The sequence below is a fragment of the Lithohypha guttulata genome, assembly GCF_036872675.1.
Source record: "Lithohypha guttulata strain CCFEE 5908 chromosome Unknown scaffold_4, whole genome shotgun sequence".
Lineage (NCBI taxonomy): Eukaryota > Fungi > Ascomycota > Eurotiomycetes > Chaetothyriales > Trichomeriaceae > Lithohypha > Lithohypha guttulata.
The window spans coordinates 3,205,110-3,230,176 of NW_027042753.1; the positions used below are offsets into that span (position 1 = coordinate 3,205,110).

Consider the following 25,067-nt stretch of genomic DNA (forward strand, 5'->3'; position numbering starts at 1 on the left):
GCGTGGTTGATGGCTGTTGTCGAGGTCCGCATACGCTTCGAGCACTGAACATGAGGTTGTGGTTGTCAGGAACGCTCAATTACTACTACTCCGTAGTTGGCTGACTAGCCTACGTACTGCGCCGATGCGACGATCGGACACGGACGTCTGCAGTGGTTCCCACTAAGAAACGCTAGATTTCTCCGGGCTTTACAGGCAATTCTTGCGCCTACCAGGGGTTGTCGGTCAGCTAGTTAGTCGTAGTATTCACTTGCGAGCACAATTGTACTGTAGCGATTGCATGATCTGTTCCTGGTTCCGACGTGTTCGCGTTGGTTGTGCATATCATTATAGAGCGACTCGTTACTGACTCGAAAACAATTCTCGAACGATCTGCTACTGTGCCGGTACATGTCTGACCTCCAAAACACGCACTGCTCGTAAGCAGGTCATGGTTTACAAGACCAGAGCCAGCACTCCCACCATTTACTGCACCACTTGAGCGTTGCATTTCAATATGCGCATTCGACTGCCTTTTGCCTGTATGTGACCTCCAAGTCTTTCTGTCTGCCATGTCCAGCACTGACCCGTCACAGTCGGATTCCTCCTAATACTCCTGGCAGCCAGCTCAGCTGGCCTGCTTCCACACTCGTCTCTTCCCCAAGCTCCAGTCTCAGCACAACCATATATACCGAAGCAAAGCGACAAGGTTTTACACTTCGTCACATTCTTTGCCCTGACTGCTACCTTCTATTTCATCTTTGATACTGCACGAAAGCGCCTACTCCACCTGACTTTGGTTGTCTGCACGTTGGTACTAGGGATTGGAAGTGAAGTCGCGCAGGGGCTACTGCCCAACGACAGGGAGTTTGACGCCTGGGATGTACTGACCAATGTTGTTGGTTCACTATGCGCATTAGGTCTGGCAGCTACATACCACAAGCGCAATCTAGAACGAAGACGTCGAGCGAAGTACTCAGCACTTACTGGAGAGGGCATCGAAGGAGACGATGAGGATGTCGAGCTAGGGCAGACCTCTGGTCCTGGTGTAGCTGGCAACGAGGAAGGTCTTGGTCAAGAGACTGGAGTCGTGGAAGTTAGCAGGTCGAAAACAGAAGCAGTAGAAGAGGAATTAGACAATTGGGATGAAAACCAGCCTGATGATTGGGATGACGACGACGAGAACACCACGACCGGCGCAAAGATGACGCCTGCCACAAGCTCTGCCGATAGTAGTGAGGAACTGCGGAGGAAAGAGAAGGTAGCTGTGGACTGATTTAGAGAGAGCTGAGGATAGTCATGAAATGACTATACCAATGTATCAAGATCAGAGATTATACAGCGAAACATCATGAAACCAACGAAGCTGATGAGTCTGCTGACAGAGGCACCTTCCAACAGTTACGCATATCGTAAGATTGTTTCGCGTTCATGGTCTTGGCTCTAGAACGCGTTGGTTATTAAACTGGGTATCGATATGCGCTGGACTACCGTATTTGTTGCTGTCGGCTCTGCCATATTCTGATCGAAGCATATACAGGCTGCGACTTCAGTAGCTCATGAGCGATTTGTATGGCCATGTTAGAGTGTTCGAGGGACATCCACCTATGCAAGAATCAAGAGTCATCAGTAACGGGGAAGCCTCAGCAACGTTCAGGTATTCACGTGAAGCACTAAATTCGTGCAGCTCAGTATTTGAAGCCATTGTCATTATGTCAATATCTCGGATGCATAACGCCGTGCTCCCCAACAAAACTCATCACATCGTAGATAGCAAGCAGAGCTGTACCATCTGAATCTAGTGATCGATCACCAGCAACACTCTCCATATCTGTTGCTCTCTGCTCAGCCCACGACTCAAGACAACTCTTTCATGGTGACCTGGTTGTTGGCTTCATGCCAGGATCTCTGGAACTGTACGTGAGATGGGGATGTCTGTGCTCGATGACGATCGGGTATCATTTGTCGTTTTGCTCTAGCGGAAACAGCTGAATCGGCCGAGCGAAAATCTGAATGGGTTTCGTCGAACACCGTGACGATCGACAGTAACACCACCACCGCCGTGTCTTCCACCCCAGTTCTGGCGCAAAGTTAGCATGATCGTGCGATCATTCTGCGGACAATAGCGTTGGCTCTTACCTTTGTGTAGAGGAAAGGCATATTGTGAATGTGCTTAGATTGGTAAGATGGACTTGTGTGACTGTTTGTTACCCAAGACGAAGTGATCAGAATTGGAAAGAGGTTATGTAGTCTGAGAGCGTAGATAGGACAAGAGATGGAACAATCTAGGAGGAAACACGTTTATCTATATCGTGTCACCGCACCTACCAAGTGTCCAGTAGAGGCGCATCCTTTGTTTGGTTCTTAGCGCCTCATTGCGCCTGCCATCGCATCATGGTCTGCCTTAGTTGGGACACCGACGACTTGTCGAACCACTGAAACTTGGTTTATCCAGCTTGGCAGTCCGCATGGCTGGGCGGGAGTGGTGACCTGGGGATCGGGAAATGGACAAGCAATCTCATGCGCCACAAAAATTGACACAAATGACGATGATCTGTGGCTGGAAAGTCATGGTCTTCCGAAACCAAGCCGTGAATATGTGGCGCAGGCCTGGGCTGACGTAAATATACATCGAGATTATGGTGAGATTATGGTGGTGTGGGTGAGTGGTGGTCAAGGGTTACGCTCAGAACCTTCTTGGAGCATCCGTAACATACAAATGTAGCTTCGTCTCAAGCAATATGGTGGATTTGCTACTGCAACTAAATACTTCTTGTTCAACTTCTTGACGGAAACGATATACTCTATGCGCCCAAGAAATTCAGAATCTTCTCAGCCGTGCCCTGATGTTCCTTGGGTCGCTCAACAGTTGATCCTCCGTATCCAAATGCACTCATCGTCGCCTCTCCAATCCTTCCACCCTGATGTGGTGCATTTTGCTGGCTAACAGTGCTCGCAGGTGGAACATCGCTGCTGCTGGTTGCGTCTTCTGTGGTTGGCGCGTGGAATGGACCTTCCGTGCTAGCTAGTGAGCCACGTTGTTGTGTGATCTCGGTTCGAGGCTCATATTCGCTATTGAGTCGATCGCGAGAGATAGGTTCAGCGGCGGGAGAGATTGTATCATCGTTGCGATCACCAAGTCGACCAGGAAACTCGGATCGGTCAGTGTCGTTTACGGCAGAGCTGCGAGCGTAGTCGTGACTGGCGCCAGCGGTCGTCGTATCGATACCAGTGTTCGTTCCTGTTGTGCTGTAGTTATCGAGGTTGTGAGCTCCGGTGGTGTGGTGACCTGACATTCCAGAAGTAGTCTGGTGATGTACTGGCGCAAAGTTGCTGTCCGACATTTTGTTGTTGCCTCGCTAAGACCTGTACTAGATACTGCTAATGCGCGGTGAGTATGGTAGGTATACTTGGCTTGGTTGCAAAGCAGACGAACAAGGGTCTGCGAACAAGCTTCTTTATGTAGAGCTTGTCATGCTTGACAAGCCTACGTATCGTGCTAGCATCGCTCCATGTAAACGGGTCGTCACCAATAGCTCTGGAGAGATTATGCCATTCAGCCAGAACGTCATAAGGTTGTTCCCTAGGTCGTGATCTTGACAACGTGCAAAGATCAGCACTTATCATTGGCGTCCTGTGTGCACTACTCTTTCTCGTACCTTCACATGTACAGCCGTACTCGAGTATCCAGTACAATGAGATCTTCGACACCTGTTTGACCTTCAAGATGTGCGTGATACCTGTGCCGCATGCTGGACGTATTGGCGCAGCCGATGCTATTGTCGTCCTCATTTCTGTCACTGACGTCATGCTTTACCCATGAACCAGAGCCACGAAAACGTATCTTGCGATAATGTTCTGCTGCTTTCATCAGCTCATGAAAAGTCACAGCGAAAAACGTCCTACTGTAGACGCTATTGGCAGGAGTCGTCGTCGTCGTCGTCGTCGTTTGAGCTTCATACATTATCATCTACCTGCTTTGCTGAGTCCACGTAGTACACTACTTAGATCTCGTCGTGGACTGGGTACCTCGTCTGTACCAAGAGCTTTCATCTTGCCTACTTTCTCACGCTGCGCTATCTTCTCAGCGCACGTTGAAAGCACTTCGCTGGCCAGATTGTCAGCTGTTATCCTATATAGATTGATTTTGTGTACGCCGTCTGCAAATGTGTCGATGGCTGGACCAAGAGCAGAGACGACTTGGTTTACTCGCGAGCTGATCTCATTGGAAAGTGATGAGCCAGGATTCAGTAGTTCCAGTGCTTTCGTGTCGTTTTCGGAGAGTAGTTCGCTATCCTTCTGACTATGCGCTTCACGGTTGACGATATGTGGTTTGGCTATCGATGGTGGGCGCAACAATGCTTCGAGGGCTTCTTTCTCGGCACGTAGTCTAAAAATCGTTAGTGATCTGTCGTTGATGCACAGTGACACGAGTCTTACCTTCTGAGCTGCTCTTCAACCTCCACTATCTTAGTGGCGTTCTCTAAATTCTTCGGATGTGGCCTTTCGGGTAATGGCACAACTGAAGCTCCTGTGTCCTCCCTGTTGAACCAGTCCGACATCTCTGATTTATCAGCAAGATCTTTCAGCAGCTCCTCTTCGATAACACGAGCAGCTGACCTAGCGCTGGCCTCTTCAAATGTCGTGCCTTGTGGCTTCGGATGCATGTTTCTGGTGGCACACCACGTAAGTAGCTGTCGCATGCGTCGCGGTTCCAGCAAATCGCTCCCTATATGTTTGTAGAAGTCTTGAACATTCACTTCAGCATGTGGCAGTGCTACATGAGTTAGTCCTGACCTCCTTGGAAACAGATTCTGTCGTCACATACCATTTGAGCTCCCCGAGTCTATCAGAGAGGAGGCTCGTCTCCCCCGAAGACCTAAACTACTCCTTCTTTCGTTTTTGCCAGCTTTTCCTTCTCGCATTGCTTTGTTCCTGGATATTACCGGCGTATCTGCAAATGGTAGGTTTATTTTCGTGGAGGAATGTGATTCTTCATGATCTACAGAGGGATTTTCCAGATCCTCCTTTGGCTGTTCCTGTTGCAGAGGCTCTTTCTGATTTGTGTGAACCTCGGATTTTGAGGGCTGCTCTCGCAGGTTTCCTTGCTCCGGAGCAGGTGACTTCGATTTCTGTATCTCCTCTTTCCGTGTTATAGGTCGTTGAGGTTGTGGCGGTGCCTCTACAACCAGATCATTCACTATCTCTTCAGCTTCTGTAAACAAGCGCTTCGACCTCGTTGCTGGCTGCTGATCCTTCCGCGCCGGCGTAGAGAAAGACATTTTCCTTTTCCTTCTCTGTTTCGGGGGTTGATCTGTCTCGTCCAATGCTGTGGGTGCTTCTTTCTCCTGTTTCTTGCCATCGTCGGCAGTCTCGAGGCGAGATGGCGTTTTAGAAGCTGTAGGCAACGTCTTTACTGACTCTGTATGTACAGCCTCAGAATTACGTGCCTTCTTGTTTTTCGCTCTTGTGAAGACGAATCCCTCGTCCTCCTCTTCAAATGCACCTTTCCGCTTCTTGGTTCCTGGAGGCTTCCTTGTCGCGATCGCCCCATTGCTGCCATGGTCGACGTTTTCTTTTTGCTGAAGACGTGCACTATGCCTTCGCGACCCGCTTTGGACTGATGACATGGACAAATTTTGTAGTGGAGGGCGCGCAACGAGTGCTGTCATGAGGCCGACGGGTTTCGCGTCAGTTTCGCGCTGTGAAAGAGCGAGGCCGTTCAGCAAGAAGAGTCTAGAGTTGAGTCGAGCGGTCGCATGTCGTGTCCAATAACAATAGCAAGTCTGACTGGGCGACTTTATTCTCAAGCGACAGTGAGGTTACTATAAGTGTGAGCTGTGGTAGTGTGGTGGAGGGTGAGGGCGGGAGTTGTGTTTACACTTCGAGCGCATCTTTCGTCACTCATTGGTTGTTCGAGCAATACTAGAACCAGGCTAGTTTCAACAGATGAAAAAATAGTGACCGGTTCTAGCGTTCAGATACAGCTTGCAGCGGTTAATGAACGTGCACGAGTCCTATATCAGTGCCCGTGAGTAGCGTTTTATTCAAGTACGTCGAGTATCACAAATCAATCTCGAGTGTAGAAGATTTATGCTACAGAGAATGAATTTCGCCATGTACACGCAATAGCCATCGGAAGAACAAAAGGCTGATGAATTGATTGATTAGTGTGATCTGGTGCAGTCACCACCACGACGAGGTTGATCTTGACAAAAGCTTACTGCTTGTCAATCAATCTCAATACTACACCCAGACTGAAATGAGTCCTCATGCCATAACCATGGTGAGTTCATCTATGCAAATACGCAAACCCACACCATCTAGATGTACGAAACCGAGCAGAGCTGTTACTCAGTCCCTTCACTCGGTGACAGAACCTGTTGCTCTAGCCTCGCTTTCAGGTACTTCAGCTCTCTTGGTCGGTCCAGTTTGGGCAGCTGCAGTTCTTGGTACAGATCTTTGCGATGTCATTCTATTAAGCGGTCAGTATTGACGATGGCGAAACCTGGCAGCAACCTCTCCGAGTACTCACCGGGTTGCACTCAGCATAATTTTGACAATAGATAAAGGCATTGCTCGCCTCCATGTGCCACTTGCACTCGCAATATTCCTCGCAAACACTTGGCGTAATCTTGACGGACTTCCCGTAGGAGTTCTTCTTACAAGTACCAATCTCCTGCTTGTCTGTGAGTCGGTAGTCGCACACTGGTGGAGCGCTCTCAAGAACCACTCGTCTGTAGGGCGATTAATAGTGAGCTCGGCATTCGCTAATAAAACATAGACTTACGTGTCGAGTGAGTCTTTTGTAGGGCTTTGGTCGACTGGACCAGCCCAGACAGCAGTGGTGGCCATGCCAAGGACGGTGCAGAGAATGTTCTTGACCTGCATGACTGAAGTACTTTCTGGAAATCTAGGTCGAGATGAGAGTACTGGCAAGGTATTGGGTATCTGTTAAAGGATGGTAGAAGTATGAGAGAAACTTTTGAATCGACAAGAAGGACTTCTTATAAAGTTCTGTGGTGCTGTCACCCCGGCTTTCCCAGGGAACACATCTTCAGTTGCGTGTCAGAATAGAGTGACAACAGCGAGTCATCAACCAACGCACGTTTGCTGGTGACGGATAGTAACGAACATCCGAGGTGACCATGATCAAGTCGAGGACACTGTGAACTGATTTCAAGATTCGTGAGATTTCTTGAAGGCAAAAGGAGTCACGTTTGCAGGACCCTTACCACTCGTCAAAGATTCGCATATATGATGGCTGAAGATACTATAGCAAGAAGTGGAAAATAGAGCGTGGTCTCGTTGTCGACTCAGCGGTAACGGCTCCATCTGACTTCTCCAAAGATACTCCGGGAGACAACAGAATCACCCAATGCATGGCACCGATGTGCTCTCTTGTAGGCAAAGCCAGGTTCCCTCCTCACGCTATCTCACTGCATTGACGGCATAATCTAGCAGTATATTTCTGGTGCAAATTGGTATTGTCTACAACGATCAACTCCACCTCGTCAACATTCGCCAGCGCTTTAACTTCTTCAATATTCTTCGTGTCGATAGAAGGGGAAATTTCTTACGATCAGCAGATGCTATTGCTTTCCTACTGGAGTTTTCTCTTGTCAACAATGGTTGTGAGGGATGGCGTCGACTGGAATGGGTCGACGAGACGACAATTCAGAAAGAAAGGTAACGTGAATGGCGAGTGAAAGGTTAATACCAGTGCAGGTAATGGATCAACCTCGTGGTGACTGAAAGGCTTTACCGAGACAAATCGTTATTCCAAAGCCCTATGAGTTCCAGCGTTAAATCTCCTTCATGGCGACTGCTGTCTTGGTCATGATCAAGGCGACTCTATAATCCCATAAAAGACCTGTACAAGCTTTAGTTTAGACGACTTGCCGTGGTCATCCTTCAGGGAATGGTCACGCTTGAATTGGTGGGCTTTACGTGCTTAGGTCTGGACGGATCTTCAACAGAAGCCAAAGCGATGGTCATGCTGGATGTGCTCCTTTGTGAAGCTGCATTGCGGTCTCTTTAGACATCAGATAAGCTTTCTCAAGCGAATGAACGCGTGTCCAGCGAGAGGACATGCACAATCCCCAAATGCTATATTGGCGATGCGAAGCTCAACCTACATATTAATTGGTGGTTTCTCGGAATGTTCCTTGCTCCCATGTAGGCTTTTTGCAACGATTCGAGACAATGCCCGGTATTCTGCTATAGAAGTGGTTGTGGAGTGAGAAAGCAACAGAACTCGTGCCGAATTGGTGACGCACGCCCCCACTCCCAATAAGACTAGCTAGTACTATTCCTACTGCCGCCCGATGCCCGCTGTGATCGGCCTGGCATCTTGGTGGTCACGGTAGTCGCTTCCCTTATTTGACACCCTTCCATGTGGGACGGACTGTTGCACCTTTTCAGTGCTCGGTACGTCCCTCCTACTGTCCACGCGTCGCTTCCAGTAGCTATATCTATCCAGCGTTGTTGGCCGTGGTGACCGCCACCTTACGCCAAAACCTCAGGCTCTATTTTGTTCACACTACTAGCATACCTCTCACAATGCGGAATATCCTACCTCACAGGATTAGCCACCTAGGCAAGCATCATGACTCCACGAAAGAACCTTCACGCAACTCGAGCCCAGCGAGAGCACCTGTGGCCCATTCGAACGGCGACAAGCCACTAATCCTCAAGGTCTACGTGATCCGAGGCCGCAGTCTTGCGGCTAAGGATAAGTCAGGTACCAGTGACCCATACCTTGTCGTTCATCTGGGTGGCTCTAAGCAGAGCACACCTTCAATCAGCAAGAACCTTAATCCGGAATGGAAGGTCTGTTTCGATCTACCCCTGGTCGGCGTCCCCCTCCTCGAATGTGTGTGCTGGGACAAGGATCGTTTCGGCAAAGACTACATGGGAGAATTTGACATTGCTGTAGAAGACATATTTGCAAGAGGAGGTATTCAATCAGAGCCCAAATGGTACAAACTAAAATCCAAACGCAAATCCAAGGGCCAAAAGGCAAGCGTGTCAGGAGAGGTGCAGATGCAATTCAGTTTGGTCGATTCCGCGAATCTTTCAGCCAGCCCCGAGGATATTATGCGAAAGTTCAGATCCCAAATCATGGCCGAGGAAGAGGACGATGAGTTACAGCTATCCATTTCACGTCAGACGTCTTTCAACGACGAGGACGCGGACGATGACGATCTCGATTCTATTGATGAAGGCGAGACTGACAGTCAGTCAGATGTGAGCTCCGTTACAGACAAGAAGAAAAAGAAGAAGAAACTTGCTATACTACGCCGGAAAAGTATTGCTGCTCGTGCCTACGAATTCGTCGGCAAGGAGAGTGACATCTCCGGCATGATATTCATGGAGCTTGTCAAGGTTGCAGATCTCCCTCCTGAAAAGAACATGACACGCACCTCCTTCGACTGCGATCCTTTCGTTGTCACTGCACTGGGCAGGAAAGTCCTCAGGACCAAGGTCGTCAAGCATAGCTTGAATCCTGTGTATAACGAAAAGATGGTCTTCCAGGTGTTGAAGCACGAACTCAATTACTCCATGACTTTTAGCATCATGGATAAGGACAATCTATCTGGGAATGATTTCATTGCTTCAGGTGTCTTTTCACTTGCGAGGCTTACCGAAACCGCACCGGAACCAGACCCTACTACTGGGCTGTACATCTTGCCTGAGCCTCAAGAATACTCGGTTCCTCCGCCACAATCCAAGTCAAAGTTTCGCCTTCCTCTGTCGAGATCGTCGTCTTCTCAAAACATAAAGCAAGATGCTCGATCTGAGATGCAGAAGAACGATGCTCAAACGAACCTAAATGGTGCTCGTCCCCCTTTCATGAAACGGGAGTCTGACTCAGGTGCCAACGGTGGCGTAGGTTCGAGCATTTATCGACATGGGCCGACAAGCGTGCCTTCCACCGCCAGTGTAGAGAGTGAGGACGACAAGCCATCGCCTCAAGATCCATCTATGCAACTCTACACCATTCCTCTCGAATTACGTAATCAGGATAGATGGGAAGATAAACATTTCCCTAAATTGTACTTGCAAGCTCGGTTCCTGCCTTACAACGCCCTGCGCCAGCAATTTTGGAGAGCTATGCTCAAGCAATATGACGCCGACGACAGCCGAAGAATCAGCAAGCTCGAGTTGACCACAATGTTAGATTCCCTCGGATCGACACTACGAGAATCAACTATCGACGGCTTCTTCAGACGCTTCGCTTCAGGAAACGAGGAACTTGATCAAGCAGATATCACTATTGACCAAGCTATAATATGTCTAGAAGAGCAGTTGATGAAATCTAATCAGAAGCCTTCACTTTCGTCCAAGGTCAAAGGTGCTATGCACATGCAGTCATCGGTCTCCAATGGAGAAACGTCTGCTACGAACCCTCCTCAACCAGAAACGAGTACTCAGCGAGCGACCAACGAGAGCAGCAGCCGTACTGCTGTTCCCTCGATATCGATTCCGAACCATGGCAAAGCAGGAGAGGATGGCGATATTCTATCTCCTGACGACTTGGCTGACGATGACAATAGCGAAGAGCATGTCATTGAGGTTCGTGAGTGTCCCATCTGTCATCAACCCAAGCTCAACAAGCGTGCCGACGCAGATATTATCACACACATAGCAACGTGTGCTAGTGAGGACTGGCGGTCTGTCAATAATCTTGTTATGGGAGGCTTTGTCACGCAATCCCAGGCGCAGCGAAAATGGTATTCAAAGGTCATCAACAAGGTCAGTTATGGCGGCTACAAGCTTGGAGCTAATTCCGCCAATATTCTTGTTCAAGACCGAATCACTGGTCAGATCAATGAAGAGCGCATGTCTGTCTATGTACGACTTGGTATACGTCTGCTCTACAAAGCTCTGGGTAGTAGAGAGATGGAAAAGAAGAGGATCAAAAAGATGCTCAAGTCGTTGTCCATCAAGCAGGGCAGAAAGTACGATGATCCAGCTTCAGCATCACAAATCGAGGGTTTCATCGCTTTTCATCGACTTGATATGTCCGAGATGTTGTTGCCTGTGTCAGAATACAGGAATTTCAATGAATTCTTTTACCGTGCCCTAAAGCCCGGTGCACGGCCATGCTCAGCGCCAGATCGGCCGGAAATTGTTGTGAGCCCTTCGGATTGTCGGACCACAGTCTTCAATACGATAGACGATGCAACCAGAATTTGGGTCAAAGGCCGGGACTTTTCAATCGAGAAACTTTTCGGCGACGCCTACCCTCTCGATGCTAAACGTTACAAGGGCGGCAGCATGGGTATTTACCGTCTGGCACCTCAAGACTACCACCGGTTTCACATTCCTGTCGATGGCGTGCTAGGTACACCAAAAACGATCGAAGGTGAATATTACACTGTCAATCCTATGGCCATCAGATCTGCACTCGACGTGTACGGTGAGAACGTTCGTGTCATCGTTCCCATTGATTCAATTGCTCATGGTCGTGTTATGTATGTTTGTATTGGTGCCATGATGGTTGGCAGCACTGTGATCACACGCAAGGCAGGTGAAAAGGTCAAGAGAGCTGAAGAACTAGGGTATTTCAAGTTTGGTGGTAGCACGATTCTTTTGTTCTTCGAACCTGGTCAGATGGTTTACGATGATGACCTAATCGACAACAGCAAGGGTGCTTTAGAGACACTGGTATGTTGCGTCCGCGCTATTTGTTGAAGCTTGACTAACGTTCTATCAGATTCGTGTCGGAATGTCTATTGGCCATCGTCCCGAAGTCGAACCACATAGACCTGATATGCAGAAGGATGCCAGTGAAGTCACCAACGAGGAAAGGCAAGAGGCCAAGCGTCGTATCGAGGGCAGCCTTGCTCCAGACATGAAAGCAAGCGACCTACCACTGGGATTGCAAGCTCAGTAGGAGAAGCACTTCCATGCAACCACAAGGATGGATAAGAGGTATTACACGTTGCTAAGCACAGCTACATATCATCTCCTCTTCAGTCCTGCTACTCCTGGGCACCAGACACACACGAAAAACAGAACACAACGCAGCGGCGCAGATGATAGTGCCTAGCAATGCATGAGGTACGATTTCGATGAATAATGACGACGAAACTAAGATTTATAAGAATACAAGCAGGCAGGAAAAGCGCTAGTAGCGCAACTTTTTCTTCTCTTTCTCCCTTTCTCTTTGTCTCTTGATATAGATCTCGACTCTCTCTATGTCTTGCTCTAAGATCTGCCTCGTTATTGCGCCTCCGCTCCGACTTCACCTTGTTACGTGGGAAGAAGTCTGGCTTTGTAGATGCATTCGTGACCACACTGTTCTCCTTAAAGTCGAACGTTGTTATAGCTCTCCCAATCTTCGTTCTGGTTGCACGTGAACGAGATTCATCGTGCCTGGAAATTCAGAACATCTACGTAGTGATTCGAACGAGACAATGTATTTGAAACCTAATTACTGCCAACGACCGGCAGAACTCGAGATTGGGAAATCGCGACAGGGACCGGCGAACCTGCCTGCCTGCCAAAAGAAGCTTCATGTGTAGTACAAAAATACCAATACTCCCAGTCTCCTACGCATTGTTGGTTGGTCGATTAATCGTCCGGCTACATAATGTCTACACCTGCCAACACAGCTACGTGGGGTAGAATGGCTTAGCACATATTGAAGTATTTGCCCTTACCTCAATTACCGATACTTTGACTCGACCCAAGTAAGGCACGGTCGTGGGAGATGCGTATGCGTAATGTGCAACATCGGATAAGGGAAGGTTTTCGACTAGAGTTCAGGCCTACCACTGGCATCTTGATCTGGTGACTACACTACTGCTGCACGCGAATAATGTCTACGATGGATGTTTGTCACCAGGCCACCAGGACATGAAGTTACCATGCATATTTACACGCAAGCTTTGTAGGACCTTAGACATCTACGAAACCCAACCACACACAAAGCAACCTCCAGAAACTCAACCTACCACGTAATTCCCAACCCAGAACCCCAGAGACAATGAATCCCCTCACACAACTCGACAGCCTCGAAATACGCGTCCTAATCAACGACCAACTCGACAACATCGCGCCATCATGGCATCCAGAAGTCCATGCCCCAGGAAGATTCGCACATATTCGGCTTGCAGAACTCGATGAGACTGCTGCCAAGGCACGTGGGGATGCGAAGCTTGAGCTGAGGTTGCCTAATAGTTGTTGTGGTGCGCATGGTTTGAGTTTGATGATTGTGCGTGTTTCTTCTATGCCTGTGTCTGGATCTCCCGTTGTTGATGATAGAGCTGTACGGTGGTGAGAAGAGATACTGACGATTGAGATAGACTGCTACGGCAGGTGATGTTCAGCATACTTTACTTTTCGACGCAGGACCAGAAGGCGAGATCTGGGAGAAGAACGTCGAGAGACTGGGGTTAGTGAACGAGATTAGTAAGATTGAAGTCATTCATCTTTCGCATTGGCATAGGGATCATTCCGGTGTGTATCATTCATACTTTTCCGTAAGTCAAAGACTGACGTTCCATCAAGGCGGGCTCCGGCGAGCAATCGAGATGATCAATAAAGCAAAATCAAAGAGCACCAGTCCGACGAACGTAACGATGGACCTCCACCCAAACCGACCTTTCTACCGCGGCATGGTGACCCCAGCAGGACCCATCAGCCTGGAAGCAGATCCAACCTTCACCGAACTCGAAGCCGCAGGAGCCACCGTCACCAAGAACGCACAAGGCCACAATATCCTCGACGACATGTTCTTCGTTTCTGGACAAATCCCACGAACCACGTTGTATGAAACTGGAATTTCCGGCGGGATCCGCCTAGACGACAGCGATGCCGGCTGGCAGGCTGACCCACTTATTCTGGACGAGAGGTTCGTCATGTGCAATTTGAGGGGTAAAGGGCTCGTGGTGTTTACTGGATGTAGCCATGCCGGCGTTGTGAATGTGTCAAGGCACGCGGTGGAGGTTGGTGGTGGTGTTCCATTGTATGCTGTCGCTGGCGGGTTTCACCTCTCTGATGCGCAGCTGGATAAGGTACAGGAAACTACGAATGATCTGGCTAAGCTGGATCCGAAGGTTTTGATGCCTGGACATTGTAGTGGATGGAGGGTTCAGGTTGAGGCGGAGCGGATCATGCCTGGGAGGGTTGTGCCTATTTATGCTGGACAAAAATATGGGTTGTCTGCTCTGCTGTAGGTAAGATGCAGTGTTCGTGCTGGAGCTGAAGTGTGTTTGGAATAGTTTCTGAGTAAAACGAATGCTCTAATTGTCCATAGACTTTTCAAGCCATATATTTGCAAGTAAATGTCGTGCCGAGCTCTTATAGCTAAGTCGTAATCTATGTTCATTGATCGACCAATGTGCACAACATTGAACGCCGTGCCACTTCACACCGATCCTCGATTGCACCTGAGCTTTTCTAAATTGAAACGAGGACACCACACATAGAATGAATGCAGAATACCGCCTTTTGTCAATTGCTCCATGCTGTGTAGAATCGTTGCTGTATACATGACAAAGAGAATTCACAGTCACCTCAGAGAGAGGGTAATGTGCTGTCACCGTCGATCTTACTGCTATCATCCTCCGGAGCCTCCTCAACTCGAGGAAGAGCGTGGTTTGTAGCGATTTTATTGTTCTGGGCAATGCGACTGTGAAGTTCGTTACAGGGGATGATCTCGTATTGCTCGGTTTTGCTGGTCTTGAGATAGGGTGATTGGCTGTTTTGACATATGATAGATATTTTCCCTAGGTTAGCAAAAGCGCGCGTATCTTCCTGATTGTCCTCGGCGAAGTCGACTGAGCAATCCAGACCACAGTCCTACCAGATAGTCAGTAAGTGCTAGCATGATAGAGTCTATATTCACAACTTACACACCGCCACTGCAGCCTCTTCGACATTCGAGGCTTTTTTGGATTGATGAGTGTATTGATGAGGTCCTCAAGACGGTCTGTGAAAAATGTCTGTTAGCAGAAATTCTTGGACTTTATACCGCTTGAGGGTGTGCGATAGAATGGGAGGTAGAAACGCAACAACTGGAGAAGCAAGGAGCATGATGCTGACCTGAACTCGAGCTTGGCCGTCCTGATCCCAGAACATCGTCCGACGGATAAACGCTCTGTTGCATATTTCTATCGCGTAAAATTTGCGTACCTATGAATTGTCCATCCGTTGTCTGTCCATTAGTGGGTGAGATTGGTGGTGCATCAACCATGGCCATGTCGATATTTCGGTTACTATATGACCGATCGGTCGAGCTGGCTGGCTGATCAATAAGCACATGGCGTCCACTAGGAGTTTCCTTGATCACTCCTTCTGCTAACGACCAATTGGTAAGGTCTTCGTCTTCTCGTTCTTCTTTGGATGCTTCTGGTAGATCACGCGCATAATGGCTACCGACATGCTCCATACGCTCGTTCCAGCTACCTTCACCTTCGAAAACGCGGCCGCAGAAACCACAAGTGCTTCGTTGAGGTGGCTTGCGTCTTTCTTGCCAGCATCGACTTCTGACCTCCTCGAGGCTGTCTTCAAACGCCCGCCAATCCGAACTGTTTGGATCTTGCGAGTTACCAGAACCGGGCCCACTTTCGGGCTTGTGCATCCGCCGGTGGTGTTGAGTGAACAAATCCTTTCGATTGAAGTCGTTGAAAACCTTTTTGCTGAGTGCAGCATTTGGGGTGTTGTCGGGATTGCAAGAACCTACGTCGCAACGATAGAAGCCCAGCTGTAAATGTTGTATCGACACATGCCGCTTCCATTCGTTCTTGGAGCTTAGCGCGACGTCACATCCGTAGTGAGAGAATGAACAGACGAACTTGCGTTTAGAGGGCTCGGATCTCTTGGCTCCAGAACCAGGACTCTTTCGTGCTCGAGGTTTCGGGACGCGACCTGGAATCGACTGTCCTTCACTTAAAATTGGCATTGATGCTAGAGCACTTTCGGCGACTTGACTAGGCTGAATAGTTCCGTCTACAGTATTGGATGCATCGAGTTCTTGTTGGTTGACATTATTGACGACGGCAGCGACCAGCGCATCCGTGTCTGACGACGAGCTCGCCGGCAACCCTGTCGTCAGACTTGTCGTGTCGGTTGCCGACATAGAATCACGAAGTGCTTGGATGACGTTGACCACGGGATAGTAAGAGATATCGGACGACATTGTGAGAGAGAAGGCTGAATCGTTGCGAGACTCAGGCTGAGGGCGGCGAAGCACCGAGGATCGCAGGTTCCTTCCTTTACCCGAAAAGAGCTGAAAATTGGTGGCTGGAGCAAGTTTAGCGTGAGCATCGAGAAAGCGAGGTAGCCCAGGTGGGTTCTCAAAGTGGTGTTCAAAGCGGCCACTTGTTTCAGTTACCTCAAGACAATGGGTTTCTGCCAGTTCGGTAGGTACGACCTGGCTGTGCAAAATTCTTGCAGGTCAGGTAGTCTTGTCGAAACACAGAGACACAGCTCGTTTCCTACGTTTCGATAAAGTGACGCAGATCGTGTCTCGAACCTCACACTGATTGCACAAAGATGGAGTGAAACACGCCATTGCAGGTCAAGAGTGATGATATTAGTCTGAAGCAAACCTGGTGCACCCGTGCGAAAAAAGCCCGAGAACGATTGCCTAACAATAGCAGGAACAATGTACACGTCCTCTAGACTACCAGTGTCTGGAACGAGAACAGCAGTATCATTGTGTCGTTAGGGGCAGTCGGCATTGCCAAAGATGTTAGGCAACCACTTCATCACGATGTAGTGGTAGTTAACCGACACTCTTGCACCATACTTTAGTCCTCATCGCTACTGAGTTTAACCATCCCAGCTATTGACGATGCTAGGCTGCTGTAAATTGGGTGGATGTGAAAACTATCGACATAGAAATTTAAGAACAAAGAATACATGTCATATATGCCTGTGGAAGTGTCTGATGGAGCCTTGTCAGCAAGTCGAGGCTACAGCCTTTCTATCTACAGCAAGGCTATTGACCACGGACATCAGTAGACATTATTAAATTGCTACACTTATTCGATGTACTGCATTCCGAGCTACAAGCATAGAGCAGACGCAATAGTGCCGAAACAACTTGACTAATCTCCTTTCCACATCCTCCAGTCTTTGGCACCTGGAGCGCTCGACAGGGTCCATCTAGAGTAGAATTCGAGGACTACCGGCGTGAAGTCGAGGGAATAGTCGTCACATCTCGGATTTTCGTAGTCGTGGTTGTCACCACTACTGCTTGGCCAGCCTGTGAAAGGATTAGTTTAACGGAAACAATGTGATGCAGAGGTATTGGTTGATGGTGCCAGTGAAGAAGCAGATCACGCACGACTTACAATGGTCAAGATCAAAAATCTTGTAGTGCTCGACATCGTTCGCACCCTGGCAGGAATACGAAGTGTGATTGTATCCAGGTTTCTCTACAACTTCCGCTTGAGTCGGGTCGCAGCCATTTCGTTGAGCCCACCAACGTACCCAGTCAGCAACTTGTGGAAGAGCGCCGCCTGAGCCATTCTTGGTCGGTGAGTATGGAATAGTATTGTCTGCAGCACCGTGAGACTCTAAGATAGCGCGCTTGTAGGGGCAGCCGTCCACAGACAGATCAGTGTAGAGTGCTGCAGCGGCCATACTGAAGGCAGCGAACTCATTGCCATTGTCAGAACATGCTAGAGTGTCAACAAAACCACCGCCGTTGGACTTTCCAGAGGCATAGATTCGCTCATCGTCTATACAGTATTCGGTACGCAAATGTGCCAGAAGGTCTGTGGTGAATTGAAGATCGTCGATACCAGGAACGGCATAGCTGGGTCCCTGCCAATGCTCCTCATAGCCGTTAGGATACACTAACAGGTAGTCGTCTGTGTACTTATCGTACCTCGAATTGTCGTGCTGTTGACTGCCATTTCCTCCGTTGCCATGGTAGTCGATTATGAGCGGCCACTGCTTCCGTGGATCATTATTGTAGCTTGTTGGAACATAGATCGTATAATTCCGTAGGACATCTTTGGAAACAAGTCGATGCTCCTCTAGGTTTGAGTTATACCCGCTGCTGTGCTGCTTGCCGCACCCGGCGGCATGTCGATCGACCAGTGCTACTGCTTCAGAACCCAGCATGTACGCGGCGAGTGTCACGCACGAAGTCGTGAAGCGTGTCAACATACCTGAGAGGAATCTAGGATGTGCTCAAAACAGATATGCTGTAGCTGTTGTACAGGTTCCAACAGAGGCGACAATCTTTGTGCAGATATACTATCCTCGAGAGTGGCTGTAGAGGTGAAACCCGAAACGACTGATTGAACGCTGTTGGATGTATACTGACAAGTGATGTGTAGGTTGGTAAGAGGCGGAGTGGTCCGTGACACTTACATGTGATGACTGAGCCGCGACTGCCCAACGTCGATGCCGCAACTTGAGTTCGGGACGATCTGGCAGTGTGGAGAAGAAGTTGCAGATCGCCATTGTTTCGGGTCTAGGTAAAGTAACGTCCTCTAGTGAATGTTACATTGTTCGAAGATCACCCAGCAAATAGATCGTGTGAAGCTATGCCAATATCAGGCTCAGCAAAGAGATGGAAATTAGCAGGCAAACAAGAACCTAGATGATACCGGATCCTAGCGCGTTCGGTAGATATCTTCCGGTTCAGGCTACGCCTCCTGCTTCACAGGGTCTGGCTCTGGGTTTGCAGACGACGGACCTGCTTCTCCAGCGACAACCTCATTCTCTGGTCTGGTATCGATCTCATCCTGCTGCATGCCCTTTCCCTCTTCATCCGGGATACCCTCTACGTGCTCACCGTTGGTTTCCGATACTGGCTCTTCTTTGGATTTTCCTACCAGTGCTCCTAGGTTCTCTCCATTCTTGATTTCTTCACAAAGAACGAATCTTCGACCCTTGGCAGAGCGTAGAGCACGCCACAGCTTACCAGCCATCTGCTCTTCGATGTCCTTTTTCTCGTCCTCGGTCGCGAAGTCCAGATCTAACTCAAGTGTTTGGATGTCGTTGTAGTATTTTTCCAGGGTTGGCGGTTCATGACGCATGTTCTTCATACTATCCAATGACTCGGATTGGCTCAAGAATGCAAGCTGGTCAGAGCCTTTTGGTTTTGAGAGAGGTGCATTTGCCTTGCGATTCAACTTGAGCAGTTCATGCTGCGAGTGTTCCGACACATCCTGGGTGACAGGTGGTTTGCTGATGGCAGGACAGTTGTCAACCTTCCATCGAACCCAATTCTTATCTCTTGACAACACCATGTTCACCATCCTTAGGAACATTCGACCTTCAGTGCCATTGCCGTCAGACTCTAGGCAACGCTCGATGTCCTTCCTGGTTTCTATACACCAGAGACGATCGTCTTCAGAGAGAGTGAACTTGCCATACAGCGTAGCTATTATGCTCTTCTGTGTATATTCTGTAGCAAGTTTAGTTTTGCTCTGGGTAGACAAAGCAAGCAAGAAGTCGAGTATAATAAGCGATTGGACGAGAAAGTGGCGGCGGAATTGGATGTCATGTATCTCGAGGTCGAAGAGGTCGCGATTGGTGAGGTACTTTGGATTGAAAGCAGAAGAGTTCAACGTCGAGTGGGCACCATTAAGATCATCGATCTTTCGTTTTGTACCTCGCTTTTCGGGATCTGTAGAGGTTGAGACTGGGGCGTCTTTGGAAACTTGGACAAAAGTGGTCAAGGTCTGTTGAATAGCATCTTTGAATTGGAACATGGATTGTGCTTGGAATAGCCTTGTAGGGGATGAAAACAGGTTTTGGAGAGCCCAGAAGGTAGGGTACAAAGTGTGCAGGTCAATGCTCTTGTTCACCTCTCCGTTCCTGGCATCCGTCTCCCTTGTGCCTTCGCCGCTAGGTGCTATATCGTCAAAGATTGTGACATTTTCGGTGTGAAACTCTCCTCTTAGATTGATTGAGCTCTTGTCACCAAGTTGAAAGCTCTGGAACAAGTAGATAAAGACTCTGCCGCAGAATACAGTGTCCTCGGCTCGTGACAGACGACGTAGCAACTCATTGCAACACCGAAGGATGGTTTGCTGCTTTGGGTGAAAGTTGAGCTTGGTCATACGTTCTCGCCTTGATTCGAGATAATTAAACACTTTGCGACATCCATTTATGGTCTGGCTATCGAGAAGGTCCTCTACAAGGTAGAAGCCCACAGGGAAATCACATAGCTCGTTGTCGCAGAGGAGATTAAGGGCATCGAGCAGAGACCACACTGGCGAGAAGTCGTCCTCTTCGATATTTATTGAGGCGATGAGTTCTGTTAGCTGCTCTCGAAAAGCTGTCTCGACTGAGGCACTGTGTGAAGCCGAAGTCTCGTCGCTGCTGGCTCGTATCGATCGTACTTGGGCGAGGATCTTGTCGGCTTCGGTTCGTGTCGCGCTCTCTGCCACAGCACGATAGGCTGACACCAACGGCACCTCTTTTATGGACATATCGTTCGAGTAACGGGTGTAGTAAAGTAGGAGGCGCGTGCCTCAAGAGCACCAAAAAGTAGTTCGACCCTTGATTGCGGAATGAGACGTGATGCGAGTGAAGATACCACAAGGCTCCGCATCGCAAGGCTGAAGAAGAGCGAAAGTGACTTTGTCTCCGCATGAACTTTTACTGACACCGAAGATGCGAATGCGACAAAGAGCACAACGTGATATAACGTGCTAAATGACAATTGCACTCCAAGTTCCGAGACACTGCTTGAGGCAGTCAGGAACACAATGAGTAATGCTGAATTGTGGGAGGAGCTGTCCTTACAATGGTCCAACACTCTGAAGCGAGCACAGCCAGATTTGGTCCTCAAAATCTGGTCGACTCTTGAATCTGAGAACTTTCCCGTCCTCTCTCTGGCGAAGCTCGACAGTCTACAGATCACGGAAAAGCTGCTGTGGCCTACTTACAGTGACGAAGTCTCTCACCAGCATGCTCTCCTCCTAGCCGTCTTCATCAACTACAAGAAAAATGCTCGTTTACTGCAATGGTCAGCCTTTACCAATTCGACCGATCGCTTCTCTCAGCTCTTTCGCCGCATTCTCTCCCTGAGCCTCGATATCTCTAGTACTATCACCTCACGCACGACCTGCCTCAATTTTATCTCAACGTGTTTCCGATCCTTGGAGCAGGATGCTATCCGCAAAGAATGCGCTCCATTGGTCTCTATTGCAACCTGGGAGAATCTGCATTCGGAAGGCTTCAGAGAGTCGCAGCTTGACCAGCACCCTCAACGAAGAAAGGCATGGCGCTCACAAAAGAAACGTTTCGAAGCTGCCGACGATGCCACGAAATCGCGCCTCCGTCTGGAAAGAGCTTGGCTATTCAACATGATCCTTGATTTCATACGGAGGCTCGACGTCGATCCCGCTACCAAAGCGGACTCTACGTATTGCGCTCGTTTTCTAGAGTTCCTCACGGACCTAGTCAGCCAATTGCCTACTAGACGATACTCGATTGTGCTGTTAAGCAACATGAACATCGTTTCGTTGATACATATCTCCAGCCTATACAGGCGGAAGGAGAATAGCTTGCTTAGAGATTTAACCTCTCTCTTCGAGCAATTCTGCTGCTTCGAAATCGACGATACAGGTGAAGTCCAAACCACAAGAGACTCTGCTCGCCGCCAGGCTCTAATCAAGCTGCAGAAGGTCGCTTTGCAACATTTTGAGAGGAAACTCAAAGTTCTGGCTCTTTCCAATCTTGCTTCCATAAGCAATTCTGAAGATCTGCGCCCACTTCTTGACCCATTATCAGACACTGAGCTTGAAGAACTGTGCACCCTAGTTGATCTGCGGACTTCCTATCCCCCGTCAGCTACCATCAGAACTGGTCGTGCCTTGTTTATCGAATCTCTGTTGTCGATGTTCGCAGCCCATTTTGATCTTCATCAACACATCCAACGATTATCTGTGCTGCCCACCGAGAAATCGCTTTATGCCGAGAGATTGGTCCAAAACGAGGTCTATGACGGGTCGGAACCACTATCTTTACCGAAGCTCAACCTCCAATACTTGACCTTGACTGACTTTCTTTGGCGTTCCTTCCAGCTGCAACAGGCTGAGGCTTTCTACGAAATTAGGAAGGACATGGAGAGTATAGTGCGAAAAATGAGGCCACAGCCTTCACGAGACCCTCTTGCTGGCACTAACTTTGCAGGTTTCTCAAAAATGGCCGTTCCCATCGACAAACCAGCTATTATCGATGTACTGCCACCGAATGTTGGTGAGACTGATCCAGCTCACGTTCGAGCTGAAGTGGTTCTCGACGTCTCCAGACTCGATGACCGCACGCGATCTGAATGGGACCACCTGAAGTCGAGAGATACTGTTTTCTTGCTTGCCGTCAAACCTACAGAACAAACCGACAAGAACAGTACCAACGGTACACACTTACCAGATCGACCAGAAAATCACGGCATTCAATGTATTAGAACCGCCGAGGTTGTTCAAGTACAAGACGAAAAGGGCAAGCCAATACGAGATCAACACCTGACGAACGGACATACTCCCAGAGGTCGTACTAGACGCCTGTTATTAGACCTTGATAGCAAGACGTTTCAAGCTGACAACCTACGAGTGAAGACAGGGAAGCCAGATATCTACAAGTCTATCAACGTGATTTCACGTCGTCCTGGACGAGAGAATAATTTCAAGCCAATGCTGGAGGCCATTCAAAGTTTGGCACTCGCCGATGCCAGGATGCCAGTGTGGTTGCAAGAGGTCTATCTAGGCTATGGCCAGCCATCCCAGGCGACTTATCCGAACCTCGACGACAAAGTCGATAAGATTGATCTTCTCGACACCTTCCTTGATCAACAGCACTTGCAAGAGAGTTTTCCTACAGGAATTCTACACCATGAAGGGAATCATTTTCCGCCTCCCCCTTATGTCCTTCACCTTGACGCTGAGGCTCTGCACGAGCCAGCTTCAAATCCCAAAAAAAGAAGACGAAGACAAATGGAAGTGGAAAACGAAGGACAAACTTCCATCAAAATCTCTTCGTATCAACCAGCAAACACTGGGCCATATCCTGTGGATGAGCCCAAGAAGAATCGGATTCGCTTTACTTCCGCTCAAATTCAAGCTTTGATACAAGCCTCACAACCTGGTCTTAGCCTCATTGTTGGCCCTCCCGGTACTGGCAAGACTGACGTCGTAACGCAATTGATTAACATCCTATATCACAATTTTCCGCGGGAAAGAGTCTTGCTTATAGCACATAGTAACCAAGCCCTCAATCAGTTGTTCAAGAAGATCATTGCATTGAATATAGACCAAAGGCATCTTCTTCGTCTTGGCCACGGTGAAGGAGAACTCGACACAGAGGAGTCCTTCGGCAAGTATGGCAGAGTTGAGTCTTTCATGGAGAACCGGCAAACACTTCTCGGCGAGGTCAATCGACTGGCCGCCTCAATTGGTGCGTCTGGCGCGCACGGCAATTCGTGCGAGACGGCTGACTACTTCAACCAAGTCTTCATTAAGCCTACATGGCACCGTTTTTGGTCCGTTGCCAACTCTGCTCAGGATGCGTCCACCATCACTAACGCTTTCTCCTTCCACAACTACTTCGCTAACGCGCCTATACCGGACCTCTTTCCACCTACAGCAACAGCCGAACAATGCCGCGAAATAGCACGTGGTTGCGAACATCACATCAACCGCATCTTTACTGAGCTAGAGACTATCCGTCCATTCGAGATTTTGCGCAGTCCTCGAGATCAAGCAAACCATCTACTCGTCAAGGAGGCGCGCATTGTTGCAATGACTTCTACTCATGCCGCCATTCGACGCTCCGAAATAGCCTCCCTAGGTTTTCATTATGACACCCTCATCATGGAGGAAGCAGCTCAAATCACTGAAATTGAATCTTTCATACCTTGTGCTATGCAAAACCCCGATACTAAGACTGGCGAGCTACCACTCAGACGTATGGTGCTTGTGGGTGATCATCTTCAGAATAGCCCAATCATTCAGAATAACGCTTTGGGGGATTACGCTAACCTGGAGCAATCTATGTTCTTGCGATTAATACGTCTCGGGGTCCCACATATTACACTCGACGCTCAAGGTCGTTGTAGGCCTACGATAACACAACTCTTCAGCTGGCGTTATCCCCAATTGCACAACTTACCACATATCACGTCACAAACGGAATTTGCACGGGCTAATGCTGGCTTCAGACATGAATTTCAGTTCATTGACGTTCCTGTCTACCAGGGTCATGGCGAGCGTGAGCCAACACCGCACTTCATCCAGAATTTAGGAGAGGCGGAGTATGCTGTGGCACTGTTCCAGTACATGCGCTTGTTAGGATACCCTGCCAAGTCCATCACGATCTTAGCTGCGTATGCTGGTCAATGCGCCTTGATCAGAGACGTTCTCGATCACAGATGCAGAAACAATCGCCTCTTTGGACTCCCGAAAGTTGTAAGCACAGTCGACAAGTACCAAGGTGAGCAAAACGATTATATTATTTTGTCTCTTACCAGAACGAAAACAGCGGGTTTTATGCGCGATGTCAGGAGATTAACAGTCGCTCTTTCACGAGCTCGACTCGGACTATATGTTCTAGGTCGCAGAGCAGTCTTTGCAGATTTGCCCGGGTTGGACGTTGCCTCTCAAAAAGGCAATGCAGAAGGTCGACTCGAGATCGTGACGGGAGAAATGTTTCCCACGCAGAGGCTTGTAGATGCTGATGCGCAGAGCACGGAGATTTATGGTGTCGAGCACATGGGCCAGTATGTCTACGAGATGACGCAAGCAAAAGTCAAGTCGATGGGAGGTAAGATTGCTCTGCAAAATGGTGGAGAGGAAGACATGGTGGAAGAGGAGGAACAAGACGATGTGGCTGAGGCCGATGCTGAAATCGACCCTCTACATGAAAACGTATGATGAGAAGCATTGCAATCTCGATAGGTATCATTGAGCATGATCAGTCAGGATGGCAATTCAAGGTCACCAACTCTGTCAATATAATCGGACCTTTAAGTTTTGGATAGCACTTCTAAGTTGTTATCCAAATACCTTACAGGCTCTCTTCAAGCTCTCAAAGCAATTCAACACTGTGCCAAAACACACGTACTACCTCCTCTCGTTCCCGAACCAGCCCAGCCCAGCCCAGCC

At 48.8% G+C, this 25,067-nt stretch overlaps 10 protein-coding genes across 10 annotated transcripts; 4 read left to right on the forward strand and 6 right to left on the reverse strand.

The window, feature by feature from the left end:
• Nucleotides 1-496: 496 nt before the first annotated feature.
• On the forward strand, nt 497-1,255 carry LTR64_006320 (uncharacterized protein; the record flags this gene model as incomplete). The annotated part of the gene is made up of 2 exons (XM_064900652.1): nt 497-521; nt 576-1,255. The coding sequence occupies 2 exons, from the start codon at nt 497-499 to the stop codon at nt 1,253-1,255; spliced, it is 705 nt and encodes a 234-aa protein (XP_064753964.1).
• A 1,528-nt stretch (nt 1,256-2,783) lies between these two features.
• Nucleotides 2,784-3,323, reverse strand: LTR64_006321 (uncharacterized protein; the record flags this gene model as incomplete). The annotated part of the gene is made up of 1 exon (XM_064900653.1): nt 2,784-3,323. One exon carries the CDS (start codon nt 3,321-3,323, stop codon nt 2,784-2,786), a length of 540 nt encoding a protein of 179 aa, XP_064753965.1.
• Nucleotides 3,324-3,945: 622 nt separating this feature from the next.
• On the reverse strand, nt 3,946-5,609 carry LTR64_006322 (uncharacterized protein; the record flags this gene model as incomplete). The annotated part of the gene is made up of 3 exons (XM_064900654.1): nt 3,946-4,369; nt 4,420-4,756; nt 4,808-5,609. 3 exons carry the CDS (start codon nt 5,607-5,609, stop codon nt 3,946-3,948), a joined length of 1,563 nt encoding a protein of 520 aa, XP_064753966.1.
• A 779-nt stretch (nt 5,610-6,388) lies between these two features.
• LTR64_006323 (uncharacterized protein) lies at nt 6,389-6,870 on the reverse strand (the record flags this gene model as incomplete). The annotated part of the gene is made up of 3 exons (XM_064900655.1): nt 6,389-6,454; nt 6,515-6,716; nt 6,770-6,870. 3 exons carry the CDS (start codon nt 6,868-6,870, stop codon nt 6,389-6,391), a joined length of 369 nt encoding a protein of 122 aa, XP_064753967.1.
• A 1,671-nt stretch (nt 6,871-8,541) lies between these two features.
• Nucleotides 8,542-11,881, forward strand: PSD2 (phosphatidylserine decarboxylase; the record flags this gene model as incomplete). The annotated part of the gene is made up of 2 exons (XM_064900656.1): nt 8,542-11,652; nt 11,702-11,881. The coding sequence occupies 2 exons, from the start codon at nt 8,542-8,544 to the stop codon at nt 11,879-11,881; spliced, it is 3,291 nt and encodes a 1,096-aa protein (XP_064753968.1).
• A 1,095-nt stretch (nt 11,882-12,976) lies between these two features.
• LTR64_006325 (uncharacterized protein) lies at nt 12,977-14,168 on the forward strand (the record flags this gene model as incomplete). The annotated part of the gene is made up of 2 exons (XM_064900657.1): nt 12,977-13,204; nt 13,296-14,168. The coding sequence occupies 2 exons, from the start codon at nt 12,977-12,979 to the stop codon at nt 14,166-14,168; spliced, it is 1,101 nt and encodes a 366-aa protein (XP_064753969.1).
• A 340-nt stretch (nt 14,169-14,508) lies between these two features.
• On the reverse strand, nt 14,509-16,132 carry LTR64_006326 (uncharacterized protein; the record flags this gene model as incomplete). The annotated part of the gene is made up of 3 exons (XM_064900658.1): nt 14,509-14,793; nt 14,847-14,923; nt 15,127-16,132. The coding sequence occupies 3 exons, from the start codon at nt 16,130-16,132 to the stop codon at nt 14,509-14,511; spliced, it is 1,368 nt and encodes a 455-aa protein (XP_064753970.1).
• A 913-nt stretch (nt 16,133-17,045) lies between these two features.
• LTR64_006327 (uncharacterized protein) lies at nt 17,046-18,114 on the reverse strand (the record flags this gene model as incomplete). The annotated part of the gene is made up of 2 exons (XM_064900659.1): nt 17,046-17,203; nt 17,292-18,114. The coding sequence occupies 2 exons, from the start codon at nt 18,112-18,114 to the stop codon at nt 17,046-17,048; spliced, it is 981 nt and encodes a 326-aa protein (XP_064753971.1).
• Nucleotides 18,115-18,599: 485 nt separating this feature from the next.
• Nucleotides 18,600-20,393, reverse strand: LTR64_006328 (uncharacterized protein; the record flags this gene model as incomplete). Its single annotated transcript, XM_064900660.1, has 1 exon — nt 18,600-20,393. The coding sequence occupies one exon, from the start codon at nt 20,391-20,393 to the stop codon at nt 18,600-18,602; it is 1,794 nt and encodes a 597-aa protein (XP_064753972.1).
• A 279-nt stretch (nt 20,394-20,672) lies between these two features.
• On the forward strand, nt 20,673-24,836 carry LTR64_006329 (uncharacterized protein; the record flags this gene model as incomplete). Its single annotated transcript, XM_064900661.1, has 2 exons — nt 20,673-24,396; nt 24,517-24,836. The coding sequence occupies 2 exons, from the start codon at nt 20,673-20,675 to the stop codon at nt 24,834-24,836; spliced, it is 4,044 nt and encodes a 1,347-aa protein (XP_064753973.1).
• Nucleotides 24,837-25,067: the final 231 nt, after the last annotated feature.